The sequence below is a fragment of the Leopardus geoffroyi genome, chromosome D4, assembly GCF_018350155.1.
Source record: "Leopardus geoffroyi isolate Oge1 chromosome D4, O.geoffroyi_Oge1_pat1.0, whole genome shotgun sequence".
NCBI lineage: Eukaryota > Metazoa > Chordata > Mammalia > Carnivora > Felidae > Leopardus > Leopardus geoffroyi.
Window position 1 is genome coordinate 84,479,660 of NC_059342.1, and position 16,774 is coordinate 84,496,433.

At 41.3% G+C, this 16,774-nt stretch overlaps 1 protein-coding gene across 9 annotated transcripts in view; it reads right to left on the bottom strand.

Moving 5' to 3' along the window:
* Positions 1-16,774, bottom strand: part of MAPKAP1 (MAPK associated protein 1) — a 245,531-nt gene that overhangs the window by 51,366 nt on the left and 177,391 nt on the right. For 8 of the 9 annotated variants that reach the window (XM_045470125.1, XM_045470121.1, XM_045470127.1 and 5 more), the window contains one exon: positions 13,060-13,167. The exons of the other annotated variant lie outside the window; for it this stretch is intronic. In XM_045470125.1, coding sequence (XP_045326081.1) covers positions 13,060-13,167 — 108 coding nt within the window. The remainder of the gene's footprint in view (positions 1-13,059; positions 13,168-16,774) is intronic. 9 annotated transcript variants of the gene reach the window in all.

Consider the following 16,774-nt stretch of genomic DNA (forward strand, 5'->3'; position numbering starts at 1 on the left):
CACTGTATACTACTGGCAGATGTCTTATGTTTATAGATACAAACTACACAGGAGTTTACACTTCATTTTATGGTTCAACGAGTCTTAGGCCAAGTCAAAAAGCTTGAATCCAGTTTATGAGTTAAAACAACTTCAATCTTTCTTCTCCAAAAAGATCAATGCGAACTCTAGAACTCAACCAGAAGACGATGATGGCCTTTGTTACATCCTCTCCTTTAAACTCTCTGTAGCAAGTTGATGCTGTTGACTGATCGTATCAAGTTCACAAATAGGCCAGCACCAACCACAGCTGTGGGACTATGCTAGTGCTTCAGGAACACAGGAGGATGGCAGGAGACCCAGACGATGGGAGGGGACAGGCAGTCCACAGAGGGAATAGTATGGGGAAAACATGAAGTCCACCAAGTGTGAGCACTTATATAGGGATCAGCAAATGTTTGCATTTGGCTGGAGCAAAGAGTGTATGAAGGGGAGTGGTGGAAAATAAAACAGTCAGGGTTGGAGGGGGATAAGTTCTTCAAAGGCAGAGACAGTATCCATGGCAGGACCTGGCACACAGTAAAATACTGCTACAAATAACTGACTAAATCAAGAGGAGATAAACCATCTTCTGCCCTACTCTCCTCCCTCCCTCCCCCAACATAGGGCTTGAACTCATGACCCTGAGATCACGCTCTACCAACTGAGCCATCCAGGTACCCCTGCCCTACTCTATCTTGATGCCTTATTGCGATTCCCCACATAGAACAATCGCTGCACTTTGGCTAAAATGGACTTTGCTCAGGTTATACCATTTGGTAGAATGTCCTTCCCACTCTTTAAAATGTATACACTTCAGTGAGCCTGGGTGGCTTAGTTGAGTATTCGACTCTTGATTTTGGCTCAGGTCATAGTCCCAGGGTTGTGGGATCAAGTCCTGTGTCGGTCCTGTACTGAGCGTGGAGCCTGCTTGGGGTTCGCTCTCTCTCTCTCTCTCTCTCTCTCTCTCTCTCTCTCTCTCCCTCTTCCCCTCTCCCCCACTCACACTCTCTCTAAAAAATAAAATAAAATATGTACACTTCCAGGTCTAGTCTAGAATCTTTCCTGATCTCTCTCCCGGAACCCTGTCATTCTGAAGGCTCTTGTAAACCTCTTATGTGATAAACATCTGTATTCTGCTTCTACACAACGAGTTCCTTTGAGGGCAGGAACATTCTATCCTACAGAGCACAAAGTCGATGTTCAATAAGTGCCATTGGGGGCATGAATGAAATTTGCTGAACCACAGGTTAACCGTAACAGTATACCTGAGTTTGTATACCACCCCCCATATTTATCTCAGTTAATAGAACCTAACACACCATTCCTAGTCTTCCATTCAGGCAACCCACCAAACTGGGATGCTGCCTCAACAACAACCACAACAGAGGTTAACATTTACTGAGTGTTTACTATATGCCAGACATTATGCTCAGCAATTTATTTTTTTTAAAGGCGAAATTTATTTTGTGAGAGAGAAAGAGTATGTGGGGAAGGGGCAGAGGAAGGGGAGGATCCCAAGCAGGCTCTGCACTGTCAGCACAGAGACCAACGTGGGGCTTGAACTCACGTACCATGAAATCATGACCTGAGCCAAAGTCAGGAGCTTAACCGAATGAGCCACCCAACCCAGGTGCCCCACATGTTCAGCACTTTAAATACGTTATCTCATTTAATTTTCCCAATACCCTCATTTAATTTTCCCCAAAGTTGTAGTTTATTATCCACTTTTCACAGGTGAGAAAAATGAAGCTTAGAATGTCATCCGGCTGGTATAGCCATGCAACTCGTATAAGGTGGAGCTAGGAACCGAACCCACGTCTGTCTAATTCTGAAAATGTGCCGTTAGCCACCACATAACCCTTTGGGTAAAAATGTTCCTTAGATGGGCTGTGCATGCACAAATCCTTGGGCCATAACAGTATCTAAGGAGAACACAATTATGCCTGGCCTTGCCAGAACAAAGAATCAGGGATAAAACCTAATTCTCTTCACTCTTTCTGTAAGACTCCAAGCTGGCTGCATAAGTGAGTCAAGGAGAAAAACTCTCCCTTGCTTTCTACATCCATCACATTTTTTTTTTTTTTCCAAAGGCCTCTTAAGTCCCTAAAGCCTCATAAGCCCCAAACTTCTCTTCTATTAAACACTTCCCTTTGGCTACTAGTCATTTTTGCTGGTCTCTAAAAAAGAATCAATAGGTGATATACTATAACACACACATGTGTGCAGGCATGCCCCTCTGTAGTAATCTCTCCAAAGCCGTCAGGATCACATAGTAGGATATGCCCTTCACTGAATGTTCCATGCAACAATCAGGGTAGGGATCCTTGCTGTCAGGGCCTAATTGATTAAACTCTTGGAGTCAGAGCCTTTCCACAGGGAGATTTCAGACCTTCAAATAAATCAGGGTAATCTTGTTTTATGAGGTGATCAGAAAGAAACAGTTTCCGGTTTGCAGAACTTCTAAAAAGAGTAGGACCTTTGGGCTCTGCTTTCTAGATCCTGCGCAGCCCTCCGTCTTAACTCCCAGCACTCTCACCCTTGCTCATTTCCTGCCCCCTCCATTCATTCATTCCCGAACAGGTCAAGCTCCTTCTCAAGGCCTTCAGATGAGCTGTCCCTTGCACTGAAACATTCCTCCCTTACTCACTAACTCCTTTTATTCTTCCACAGGGAAGCTTTCTCCTTTTCTCACGGCCCCAGTCACCTGCTAGCTACTCTTTTATACTTTTTGTCGCACCTATCACAACTGTGGGCTCCATGATGTGCAACTCCTTTCCACCGCCTCAGCATAGTGGCTGGCCTGGAGGAGGATGCCATCAATGTTCTGGGGAGGAATAAAAGAATGTGTGCTCAGAATGAAACTAACCACCTTTTAGAGGTTAAAGCATGACTATCCAAGAGTCCTGAACGTTGGTTCATTACAGGTTTGCTTGGACGTTAGGCTGATGACAGAATTCCTATCGTTTCCTCTTCCTCCAATGTGTCTTTGTTACTGTTGAAAACACAGGAAAAGAAGCCTGGGCATTTTTTGACAACTGACATGACCAAATACCTAACAACTGTAATATCTGATCAACACTGAGGCCCTCTCACTCTATTTCTCTCTCTCTGACTCCAGAGTCAGAAACTGAGGTCACACATACTGGAAGAACCCCACCTCCCATCTGGGAATCACTACAGAAATGTCACCTGATGCATTACCAAACCATTAGTCAGGGGCTGCAGGGTGGTCTCTGGGGCCAGGAGCTTACCAAAGGGATGCCCTCACTTAGAGCCCATACGGGGTTTGTGGCTCGTCAAACATGTTTCCTTACTGCTCTAATGTACCAGTGTATCGCTTAATGAAAGTTCTTAATTGTAATTCAATTAATTACATACACAGAGTCCCCAATTACATTTTCCAATAAGACATTGGCTGTGGTACAGGTCTAAATGCACTTAACCAATTTCAATATATTAAGACCAATTTCCCTTGAATACTAATTACTACCTAATGATAAAATGAAAAGGGGGGAACTTTCAAGAAAGGGGGAGAGCAAAAAATGCAATTCATGTGGAATTTCTCAGCCCACATAGTACAATTCAGACATTCATTACTGAAGAAGTAGGTGTGGACAGGGCACAAGTCTGCTTCTAGTATAGGTTAGCACTGTCTTTTGCCCTAGGTACCATCTACCCTTGGTGCTGGCCATTGCCAAAAGGGCCTGTGGGAAGTCTAAGAGCTAGTGGGAAACCAGGAATAACAGGGAAGGAAGAGGCCATCACACACAAGCAATGGACTAGCTGTGCTGTCTGGGCACAGGTGCTCGCCCTATGTCTCAGGCACACAGCAGACAAACACTGGAATGGTCAACGCTTGCCCCGTGCATTACACATCACTATGTGCTTTTAGTACACACAAATTCGCTTAATCCTCCCAATATCGCCAAAGGATAGGGATTACCATCACATTTTACAGATGGGAAAATGAAGTTGGCAGAGAAGGACTTGCCCAAGGTCACACAGTGCCTGTAAACATCTTGCGTTTCCCGCTACAACACATTACCAACCAGCCCAATAACTAGAAAGCAAGAGGTGCAGACACACAGGTATTCTTACACTGGGGATAACGTTTTTGTTTCATTTAAATTCTGTTAGCGTGCAGCAAGCAGGGAGTTATTATCCAATATATACGTGCAAAAACCTTCACCCGTACAAAAACTCCTTATGGTGAATGCTTTTCCCCCAACCAAAGCCAGACACATAACTGGCTTTCAGCAGCAACTGAACCTAAAATCCGTACCATGAACACCACAGGTCATTTCTATTTGTAAATAGAGTTTATTTGCACAATCACATTTCCTTTTGCGTTTAAAGACTGCTGTTGTGGTATAATAAAAGAGGCTTAAAGCCTTGGTATTTAAGTCACATGACAGAAATTGGAGAGATTAGTAATTTGTAGCTGAAGAAAGCAAAGCCCCCAGAAGCCAAATGGAACCACTGGGGAGTCTCCAGGGCTGGCACAGAGCACACACAGGAGGAGGGATCAGCCCACTATGAATAAGCACCATGAAGAGGAGCTGGAAACACATCATGATTAACAAACATTCACTGCCTATGGCTGCTTCCTGCCTTCCTTTCTTATTTAGTAGTATTGGGCAGCGGCAGGGAGTGGGGCGGGGGCAGCCCAAGTACCAGCATGAAGAAACACAGGCTTAGATACTTACCTAAATCCCCAATGGTCTTTAAAAGCTATCATGTACTTGTCCCCTGGAGCCCTACTGAGAGGCCTGGTGATGCCAGGGACTCAGGATGCTCACTCCATCCAGGGGAATAAACTATACCTGGCCGCAGCACCCGATGGTCCCTGCCCTGGGCGAGGGGTGGTGGTGGTCACAGTCCAGTGTAATCCATCCAGTGGAATCAGTGATTAGACTGGGGTAGGGAGAGACTCTTCCGGAGTCCAGGGAGTGGTCTGGGAGGCTTTTTAGGCAGAGCTGCCTCCTCTTTCGGTCTTCAAGGGCAAACTAACAAAGCTGAAAGAGGCTTCCCACAGACTAAGACCCAGAGACACTGTCCTGCCACAGTCCACTTATCTAGGTGACTGTCCACCTTGAGTTGAGGCCTTCCTCAGTATAGCCTTAACCTAAGGAAATTAAGGATTTCAGTAAGGCATTGAAATAATAGAAGGTCTCCTTTAAAGATCAAAGGAGGATGAGCTGGCATTTAGAGAACAACTGAAACCTCTGGATGGCAACTTCTACTTAGGAAATAAAATAATCAGATTCAACTGTTGTTCTAGACTTACTGGACAGAAAACAGTTTTCCAGCCTCCCATCCTCACCCCCCATCATTATTCATGTGATCATGAGCACATCATCCTGTAAAGCCTCAGTTTCTTCTATAAATTAAGGATGATGAGCACAGTGGCCTAAAAGGCTGTTATTATGGCAGCACTTGTATCTCATTTAATCCTCAAAAAACCCTTATAAAAGAGATTCAACGACCTCCATTTATATAGGAAACTGAGGCTCAGAGAGGGAACATGCTTTGTCTAATGTCAGAGGCTGCAGAGGCATAGTGCTTTCAAAGCACTATGCTGAACTACTAGAAGGACAGACTACTGAGTGATCAAACAGTAAAGACAGTGTCTGACGTTTTGTTGGTACCCTGTTAAGCCAGTTTAATTTCAAGCCTATTTTAGCTCTGGCGGTGGAGAATTCCCAAGTTTCTCTCTTAAAAGTTGTGCAAAGAATAAGTTGGTTCACACTGTGTCTTTCTTCTAAGGACCTGGATGGGCTACCTATGTGTGATCAGTGGGTAAGTGAAAAGGTCACCGGCAACATGTGGCACAAAAGGAAATTGAGGCTCAGTTTGGTGCCAGGATTTATATAGATGCTTGGACAAGAATGGGAGTCTTCTAATGTTACATCCTCTCCAAAATGTACTCATGTCTCCTTCTGGTCTGATTCCAGCTTCTGGCAGACAGTTGGCTGAAGGATGTAGTAGATTATCAGACAAGAATCCAAACTGGAAAGCTCAAGGACTTTGGCTTGTCATTTTCTTATTTAAGCCAAGATCCAAGCACAAATGTTAGCTCTCAGTCCCCAGGCAGAAACTCTTGTCATATTAGCTTCATTAGCAAGCTTCTCTCTCAGAGTGTGTAAGACAATGGTCATCACAATTCTTCGGATTGAAAATTTAGGTTATTTTATCAACAATCTCAGGGTGGGCTCTGGAATCAGACAGCTGACCGAGGATTCTGGTTCTGACATTTGTTGGCTAGCTAACTTTGGGTAAGTCACAAACAACTTCTCTCCACAATTAGAACAGTATCTTATAGGGTGGTTATGAAAACTACAAGAGCATCTGTAGGGGCACCTGGATGGCTCAGTTGGTTAAACATCCAACTCTTGATTTCGGCTCAGGTCACCATCTCATGGTTTGTGTGATCAAGTCCCGAGCTGGGCTCTGTGCTGACTGCACAGAGCCTGCTTGGGATTCTGTCCTTCCCTGCTTGCACATGCATGCTTGCACACTTTTTCTCTCTGAAGATAAATAAACTTTAAAAAGAGAGAGAAAAAGAGAGCATTTGCAAAATGTCTAGCACAATGCCTTACAATAAGGCCTAAATAAATCATTAAAAAAACATCCTTTGATGTGGTTGATACAAAGGTATGTCCATCCCACTTGGAAGAAAAACTGAAAGGCTTATATCTACCTTTACGGTCGTGTGCTTTACTTATAAGGTATGCATCTCTTCTGGAACCCCAAAGCATATATGCTGGAAAGTACCCTGCTTCCAAGTTCTCTCATCTTATGACACAGATTACAGACATGCCTGCCCTCCACTCCCCTTCCTCACTCCATTCTGTATCACTTCCTTTTCCCATCACACACCTCCTTGTGGGCCCCGACAGGTCTATGATTCCAGATCTCCACATCTGTGGCCCATCTGCTCTGTCAGCCACAGAATGCTGCTTTCATTATTTATTAATTACAGTTAACATTTATTGAGTATTTATTATGTGCCAGGCACCATTCTAAGAACTTTATGATTATTGAAACTCACTGAATTCTATCAACCTTATGAGGGCAGATAAACTACTCAATAAAGGTTAGGTAAATTGTTCAAGGTCACACAGCCAGTAAGTGGCAGGGCCAGAATGTAAACTGCCTTAGTCTGGCTCAACAGCATAGTCCCTTAAACAATGCATAATAGATGTTCACAATTTAGCTCACTTCTATAATGGCTTTATGGGGGTGCCTGGGTGGCTTAGTCAGTTAAGCATCTGATTTTTGATTTCGGCTCAGGTCATGAGCTCGCGGTTTATGGGATTGAGCCCTGCATTGGGCTCAACACTGACAACGTGGAGCCTGCTTGATACTCTCTTTCTCCCCCTCTCTCTGCCTGTCCCCCACTCACGCATGGTCTCTCAAAATAAACAAATAAATGTAAAAAAAAATGGCTTTATGGACAGCAAGCTTGTCCTGATCAAACATACCAACAGAAGCAAAAAATCCATTTCTGAAATATTTACGTCTCAACCCAAATTTTTAATACACAGCTATTTTAAGCTATTCTTAATACTGGAAGAACAATATGTCTTTCCTCATTGGAATTTCTATTTAAAATAAAGCAAAGATTGGGGCACTTGGGTGGCTCAGTCAGTTGAGTGTCTGACTCTTGATCTCATCTCAGGTCTTGATCTCAGGGTTTTGAGTTCAAGTTCTGCATTGGGCTCCACACTGGAGCTACTTAAAATAAAAATAAATTAGGGGCGCCTGGGTGGCGCAGTCGGTTAAGCGTCCGACTTCAGCCAGGTCATGATCTCGCGGTCCGTGAGTTCGAGCCCTGCGTCGGACTCTGGGCTGATGGCTCAGAGCCTGGAGCCTGTTTCCGATTCTGTGTCTCCCTCTCTCTCTGCCCCTCCCCTGTTCATGCTCTGTCTCTCTCTGTCCCAAAAATAAATAAACGTTGAAAAAAAAAAATTTAAAAAAAAAAAAATAAATTAAATAAATTAAATAAATTAAAAAAGATAAACAAAAAACAACCCTTCTCTAGAAAAGGAGTAAATTGTTTTTACTACTTCCATTTTATGAAGAGTAGTTATAATATTCCACTTTTTCAAACCACTGACTGCCTTGTGCCCTTTGTAAATGCTGGTGAGGGCTTCTTTCGTGAACACAGTGATTTTGACTCAGAGCGAGACAATTGGAATTTCTTGCGAATCCTTTAAGATGCTGAGGCTCACAGATATCACACAAGTTATTTAAGACTGTGCTCATGCTTAGAAGTGGAGTGAGAAGAAGAGCCCAGATTTCAAAGCTTTATCTAACAATCCTCAGTGTCTCTTTCCTAGGATGAGCGATAGGCCTCATCTTCAAAACAAAGCAAAGCAAAGCAAAGCAAAGCAAAACAAAACAGATTTGAAATTATGTACACTTTGAAATACTGTGGCGCAGTTAAAAAAAGAGGTGAAAAAAAGATTTGAAAAAAAGAGAAAAAACAGAAAGAGGTGAATTTGTATGTGGAACAGCACGTGGATTGACATGAAAAAGCTCTACAATGTATTGTTAAAATGAAAAGAGAAAGATGAGAACATTAATGGTAAGTTTGCTATCATTTGTTTCTAAAAAGAGGAAGAACAAATGTACGTGTACATTGCATACATGTCAGCATATATATGTACGTAGGGGGTACAGTCACATCCGTAATCAGAACATGCTTGCGTATGTACAGACAATGCCTGGAAAGACACCAAAGAAACTGGAAACGACTATGGTCTCTGGAAGGAGAACTAGGGGAGAGAAGAGAGGCGAAGTTTTCACTAGAAGACACTTTGTTACCTGAGGAATTTTTTTTTACCTAAGTACTACATATCCAAAAAATTTACCAAGATGCTAACAAATGATATTTCCTCTTAATCATTTAACAAGGAGTCAATATTCTGAAACAGAATCCACTACAGAACTCCTGTGAATCAGTTTCCCCAGTTTGTTTTATTTATTTATTTTATTATTATTTTAAAAAAAATTTTTTTTTTCAACGTTTATTTGTTTTTGGGACAGAGAGAGACAGAGCATGAACGGGGGAGGGGCAGAGAGAGAGGGAGACACAGAATCGGAAACAGGCTCCAGGCTCTGAGCCATCAGCCCAGAGCCCGACGCGGGGCTCGAACTCACAGACAGCGAGATCGTGACCTGGCTGAAGTCGGACGCTTAAGCGACTGCGCCACCCAGGCGCCCCTCCCCAGTTTGTTTTAGACTAGATTCTTTAAAGATGAAAGAAAATGACAGGGGGGAAGGATTACCCACTTACATAAGGTTAAAAAAAATTAGTTAAGCAAGTTACAAAGGGGTGTGCTATTCTAATTCCCCCTTTGGTGAGCCATGGTGTGGCACTGTACATGGTTTGAGATCTCAAATGTCACAAGGACTATTAAACTAAGAGCTACTCTCATTACATAATCTTTATCTATATCAACTTGACCTTATTGTTTGTTTGCATTTTCTTCTTAGAAAGTCATGGATGCTCATTATGGAAACTCCAGAAAGTATAAGTATAAAGAGGAACAAAAATGAATTACACAGAATCTTGCCAACCAGAGACCACTATTAATATTTTGACACTTTCCTTCTATTCTTTTTAACGTAGTTGATATTAGTCCATATAGCTTGTTTTGTATCCTTGACATTTTTCCTCCTTAATATTACATCAAAGTTATTTCTCCCGTTATGAAAACTCTTGGTAAACACAACTTACAATGGTTGAATATTCCACATATTCTGAAATGACTGTTCCTTTTTAAAAAAAAAATTTAAATCTTTATTTATTTTTGAGAGAGAGAGAGAGAGAGAGAGAGAGAGAGACAGAGCATGAGTGGGGGAGGGGCAAAAAGGAGACACAGAACCCGAAGCAGGCTCCAGGCTCTGAGCTGTCAGCACAGAGCCTGATATGGGGCTCAATCCCATGAACCATGAGATCATGACCTGAGCTAAAAAGTCAGATGCTCAACCAACTGAACCACCCAGGTGCCCCGATGATTGTTCTTTTAATCTGCTATTGTGGCAAATTATCCTGCCTGGGTTTTTCTAATGTTAAACTAACCTTGAATTCTTTGAATAAACCCAACGTGGGAATGCTATATTATTCCCTTAATACTGAATTCAGTTTAATATTATTTAGGATATTTGCATCTATTTAAATTTTCTGTGTTGTATGGTCTTATTAGGGTTTGGTAACAAGACTGAGACAGTTTCTTAAACTGAATCAGAGAGTGTCACTTTTTTCTTTTCTTCGGAATAGTTGATGTAAGACGGGAGTTATTTCTTCCTGAAGTATCTGGCAGAACTAGCTAGCAAAATCACCCAGATGTGAGTTTTCTTTGTGGACAGATTTTTAATCGTGAACTCAATTTTCAAAATAGTTACAGGAATATTCCAGTTTTCTATTTCTTCTTCTGTCAATGTTGGTAAGCTGTCTTTTTTTTTTTTTTTTTTTTCCTTTTTCTTTTTAGGGATTTGTCATTTCATATACATTTTCACAATTTTTGGTATGGAGGTTTTCAAACTAATTTCATATTATCTGTTAATAACTGCAGGCTCTGTAGTTATTAAACAGATAATAAACCTCCTTTTCATTTTTATTACTATTTGTTTCTATTATTTCTTGTGTTTGATCCATTTTATCAGAGGTTTAGTAATTTATTAGTGTTTTCTAAGAACTTTGATTTTGATGTCCCTAAAGATTCTATTTCATTAATTTATGCTCTTTATTGCTTCTTTCTTTTTATTTTCTTTATGTTTCTTTATTTGGTTTCTTTTCTAACTTCTTGAGCTGAATGCTTAGCTTATTACTTCTTGGACTTTCTTCTTTTGTAATATATGAATTTGAAGGTGGTAAAATTTCCTTTAAATATTGTAGTCCTCAAATTCAGATGATGTCAGGACAAAATTGTTCCTAGGTATTGATCTCCCTTCTTTTGGTTCAATCTTCTTCCAGATATAGACCATTAATTATTTTATTTCTCATGCTTTCTGATGACTTTAGGGTGAGGATTTACGTATTTTAATCAGCTTTTTAAAAAAAATCAGCTTTTTAAGTTACCTTCAGTGGGGGAATTTGTCCAAGCTACTTAGTCTGCCTTTACCAAAAGGTGATGCCTGCACAATTTTCCAATATAGAGATATACCTTATTTGACTACTCTTCTAGTGTTAGACATCATAAATATCTAACAACTATCATACACATAAACATTTTTTGCATTTTAGATTTTTTCTCCTTAAGATAGATTCCCAAAAGCAGAAATGCCAGGGAGGGGGTACCTGGGTGGCTCAGTTGGTTGGGCATCCGACTTTGGCTCAGGTCATGATCTTATGGTTTGTGGGTTCGGACCCTGCGTCAGGCTCTGTGTGCTGACGGCTCAGAGCCTGGAGCCTGCTTTGGATTCTGTGTCTCCCTCTCTCTCTGCCCCTCCCCTGCTTGTGTCCTGTCTCTCAAAAATACATGAATGTTAAAAAAAAATTAAAAAGGAGAAAAAAAAAGACACGCCAGGGAAAACATCTTTAAGTCTCTTGATACTTTCAGTTACATTAACTTACCTTAACTTAGGTATTTGAATATGCCTATTTCTCCCTAGCAATAAGGACTCTTTCGGAAACACCTAGCTTATTTAATTGGTGAAAAGAGTTACATTGTTGCTTTAAAATGTTTCTATCTTAGATTGTTGACAGGGATAAACATTTTTTTTTTTTTTTTTACTACTTATTTGAATTTTTGGAGCATTTGGGAATCCAATTAATTTTTATTTCTTTGCATATTTATATAAGATACTTATAACCGGCGGCAGTCTGTGGGGATACCAACCTTCTGCCTTTGAGAATTTGTTGCTAAGGGCAAGATCGTGTTTCACTATTCTGGTGAAATTTGTGCATGCCTCTCCAGCAGAGGCTGCCAGGGCCCCTGGTCAATGAGTAGTAGGCTGGTCTTGCTTAGAGGGCCAGTGGCATGACTAAAAACTGACATTCATTCATTCATTCATTCATTCATTCATTCATTCATTCATTCTTTATTTACTAAGTTCCACAGTACCGGCCTAGAGTGAATGATGAACAAGTATTTGCTGAAATAATGAGGGACAACCTGGTATGAGCCAAAGATGTGCTCACAGACTTGACAATCTAGTGGGGGAGATAATCAAACAATCATTGAGAAAAATATATAATTATAAACAGAAATATATATATATATATAAAATGAAGAAAAAGTAGTATGCTCTGAGACAGAACCTAACAGGGCACCCAAATGAGGAACGGATTAGGTTTAGGTGACAGGGGACAGGGAGATCACAGGTGGCCTTTCTGAAGATGTGACATTTGAACAGAGACAAAGGGTGAGAGTTAACTGGAGTGGGGGAAAGTGTGCTCCTCACAGAAGAAACAGCCTCTGTAAATGCCCCAAAGCAGGAATAACTGCAGAGAATTGGCTGCCATAATCTCAGTTTTCATGTCACCTGCCCCGTAAGTCAGCGGGAGTATAGAGGAGGGAATGGCAAAGATTCACAACTTGGAAACTAAAGAAAAAAAATGAAAGAAATTAACCGAAGTTTTAAAAGGGTTTACAGCATAGCTCTGGGAAACACTACATTGCCTCCTGCTAAGAAATATGCAAACAGAATTTTCTAAAACTAGAACTCTGAACAGTGATACTGACAGGGGCCAGTTGTTTTATGTACAAAATAGTCTTTCCTCAGAAAAGGCCTCATATTTATTTCTAAGCTGCTTCCAGGGCTGCTCCTAACTTAGGAAGATACAGTTCAACAGAAAAATATTAATCACAGAGTGCTAAACAGGATGCAGACTTTTTACCAAAATGCATAAAATCAATCATTTCATTTTGGGACACCCTTTTGGCACGGAGGCTGAGCTCTGCCTTGGGAAAAAAAGTCATCTCAAAGCTGCCAAGGGAAGCCAGACCACTGAGTGTTCCCAAACACAGGACTCCTAAGCATGTTTGCAACGGACAAAGCGGGCATGGAGCGAGGAGGCCAACGTACTGTTCTCGCGGACCAGGCAGAACTCCCATGCGCTCTGGCTCTCCAAAGTGCTTTCCAGGTCCACGGCGACATTGGGCTCACTCTGCTTCTCCAGGCGGTACTGAGGGCCTGGAAGATCAAAGGGGCAGGAGGAGGGGAGGAAGTCTGAAACAGTGAATTTAATATTGAAAAAAACAAAACAAAACACCCAAATACTGGCAAAAAGCTGATTTAAGCATTAGGAAAATGCTGGTCTGTCTGAGGGCTCTAGCTATCCAAGAAGGAAGAGTTTGGGTTTTGTTTTTTTTTTTCCCCCACAAGGTTCCACACACTTGTTTGTTCCATTATCAGCTCCGTTTTTGCTCAGCTCCCCCAGAAAGGCAGATGGCTTTTGAGTCAGACTGACCTGGAATCACAACAGGGTTACCTGGTTTCTCAGGTAGCAGGAAGGTAACCTACCCTCTCGGAGCCTCTGTTCCCTAATATGTGATGGGGGAAATGCTTATACCTTAAAGATTACTGTGACGATTACAGATGATTCAGGAAAAATACTTAGTAATGCACCTGCCTCATAGGAAGCACTCCTACAGAAGTACTTATTAATAATCACTATATAATAATGCATAATCAATTGTAAGCAGGGATAAAGTATGTGTAGAATTCTAATATGATGACAGCCCCAAAATTCAAAAAAAATTTAAAAAGCAGGTAAGGTTAAAAAAAATTCTCTGCTTTCAGGGTTACAGTGATAGACAGTGGCTGCTGATTCATGTTTTTGTTGAAACATTCATGAAAACACAAAGACACAGGTTCAATAATACTGAAAACCAGGAATACTAGCCATCCTGTGTCACACAGGGGGTTCTGGCAGATCTTAATAAAACACTGGGCATTTTATACATTTATTCATGTATTTCTTTGTCAAGCCAAATGACAATCTTGTTCTTCTGAGATAACACCTAACGGGTCCAATGATCAGATTCAAAAGACTACTCCTGTTGTTAATGGTTATTGAAAAGATTAGAGGTGTAAGAAACTGTCTTCTTATTTTGACTCTGAAAGGCATGTTTGGTCAGACAGAGGAGGGCTGTAAGAGATCTGAGGAAAGCATCAGAGGCCTTCCGGGCCTTCCGGGGCTCCCGGGCAGAACACATATTTTTGGATATGTTCTTCAGCTGTTGTCAGCTTGCTGTTATTCACACCCAGTACTTCTCCCTCAGCAATTGAAGGCATTTCGCTCACCTCCTCCGTGTCATTCTCCTCGCCTATGTTCTATGTTCACTGAGAGCACTGCAGTTTCATGGGACAGTCCCTCTTTCCTCTAATTGGTATTTCATCAGCAATTCTCAGAGTTATTACACACGTTCAGTCTTTTTTAACACTACAGATAGCTCTTAAACTTTTACTAAGTAAACAATGCTCAAAATACTTATACAACTGTTTATGCAAATACATGCTCAGAAGCCTACATGATTCCTATAAACTCTAATATGCTACATTCAGGTCAACATTATACACCAGTTATATTTTCATTTCAAAAAGATTTAGCAAATAAAGGTATGAAAACACAGGTAATTCCTAGTATTCAATACCTGTCACTTGCCACTGATATCTGTCAATTACCAGGCATGTTTGCTGTTGATTCCTGATGTCACTGGTGGAAGTAATCACAGAAAAATCATGCCCAGCTGAACTTTCAGAAAACTTAGTTGGTGAGAAGATTCCCATCCACCCTCTCCTTTCCCCTCCCTAACACCTACCTTTCATAGCTGTGGGCCTTTCAGCCCACTAGGAAGGGAGTCACTGCTGAACCTAGACAGCTACTTTCTAAGACGCTGGCCTGTCAAACAATCTTGGGCGGCCCCACCCCCAGTACCTCCCAGCAACACAATGGGCAAGACACTGACATCCACCTCTATGGATTTACAGTGAAATCAGGTACACAGTTTAGCTATAATAATTCATTTTTTTTTATGACAGCCGAAATTTGGGAACACTCTAGATAGAACAACAGGGGACTGATTAAACAAAATATTGTGAAATGCCATAGAGATATTAAAAGTGATGCTGCAGAAATACTTAATTTTATAAAACATGTTTATAATATGCTATTTTATGAAAATGGCAAACTATAACACAATATATGCAGGATGATTGCAATTGTGAAAAAATATATGTAAAGTCACAGAGGGGAAAAAAGACTGCAAAGCTATTTCCAAAATGTGAACAGTGCTGGGGCGCCTGGGTGGCTCAGTCAGTTAAGCTTCTGACTTTGGCTCAGGTCATGATCTCAAGGTTCATGCCTGGAGCCTACTTCAGATTCAATGTATCCCTCTCTCTCTCTGCCCCTCCCCCAGCTCATGCTCTGTCTCTGTCTCTCTCTCTCAAAAATAAATAAACATTAAAAAACGTGAATAGTGGTTGTACTGGATAGTGGGATAATGAGTGTTTTTATTTTTCCTTAGTGTTTTTCTGTATTTTTTACATTTCCTATAATAAAGGCTACTTTTATCATTTAAAATATGTCATATATACTTATAAGTCTTCTGATCTCTTACTACACCATTTTTCTGAGGATACCATAATCACCACACGTTGTGGCATCTCTAATGGGCCTTTCACATGCGATAATTTAATCAAAACCAGACATTCGTCTGTTTATGTAGCTCGCTATTTTCATCTTAAGTAACCCTGTAACCTAGGCTTGCGTAGTCTGACTCTGAGCCCAGGGTACAGAGGGTTGGGCTTCTGGAGCTGTGTGCCTGACAGCTGGACTGTAAACAAGCCACCCCTTTCCCGATCGCTGGGAGCCAAGGCCTGGGTGCATCAGGGTTATTTCAGGCTGGTCTCCTTTGCACTCTTTTCCTTCCAGTCTCTGCAGCTGTCTGGGAAACATGATGAGGGAAATTGCGGGAGGAGGGGAGGGCAGGGGGTACTAGGAAAGGTTCCTTGTCCCCAAACATGAGCCCCTGCACCACTCTCAAAGTCATAACTGCCATCATTCAACATGTACTCTCTTGTTTCTTAGGTCTTGCAGATATTTCTATTAAAACAGTTTCTTTCGTGAAAGTAGCTTTAGGACTTTCTCCCTGAAGCCTAATATGATGATGACTCTCACTTACTGAATGGCTATTATATGCCAAACACTCTCCACATGTTACCTTAGTGTATGCTCACAGCAACTCTAAGAGGCAGATACTATTATCCCCATTTGACAGATTGGGACCCTGAAGGCTGGGACCCTGAAGGTTGGCAGGGTGAAGTAACTTGCCCAAGATCACAAAGGTAGGAAGTAGGACAGGGGAAATAAAACCCAAGGGTCTTAAGCTCTGAAGCCTGTGTGTTTTGAACCTTTCTTTCTCTAGTGAACTATAAATTACTGGTCAATTATAAAGAGGCCATAGTTTATACCATACTATAGATTTTTGTAGATTTGTTGTTTCATTTGGGTTCTGAATCACTTAACTTGTGGTTTTCTATAAATTCAAACTGAAAATGATCTGAAATAATTTATTTTAATGAAATCCATACATACTAAATATCCTGTCCAATGGCTGTATCCTGGGTCCTTATGAAGACAGGATCACCTTATTTTTCCATCCATCCAGGAAGACTCTCTCCTTCCATCTTTCCTTAAGAATATGCCTATGTGTGCCCAGTTTTGTCAGTAACTGAAATTCTGAGCGTCATCTTCTGCCCTGGGTACTCCCTCCACTCTTCCATAAAAGCTAAAGAC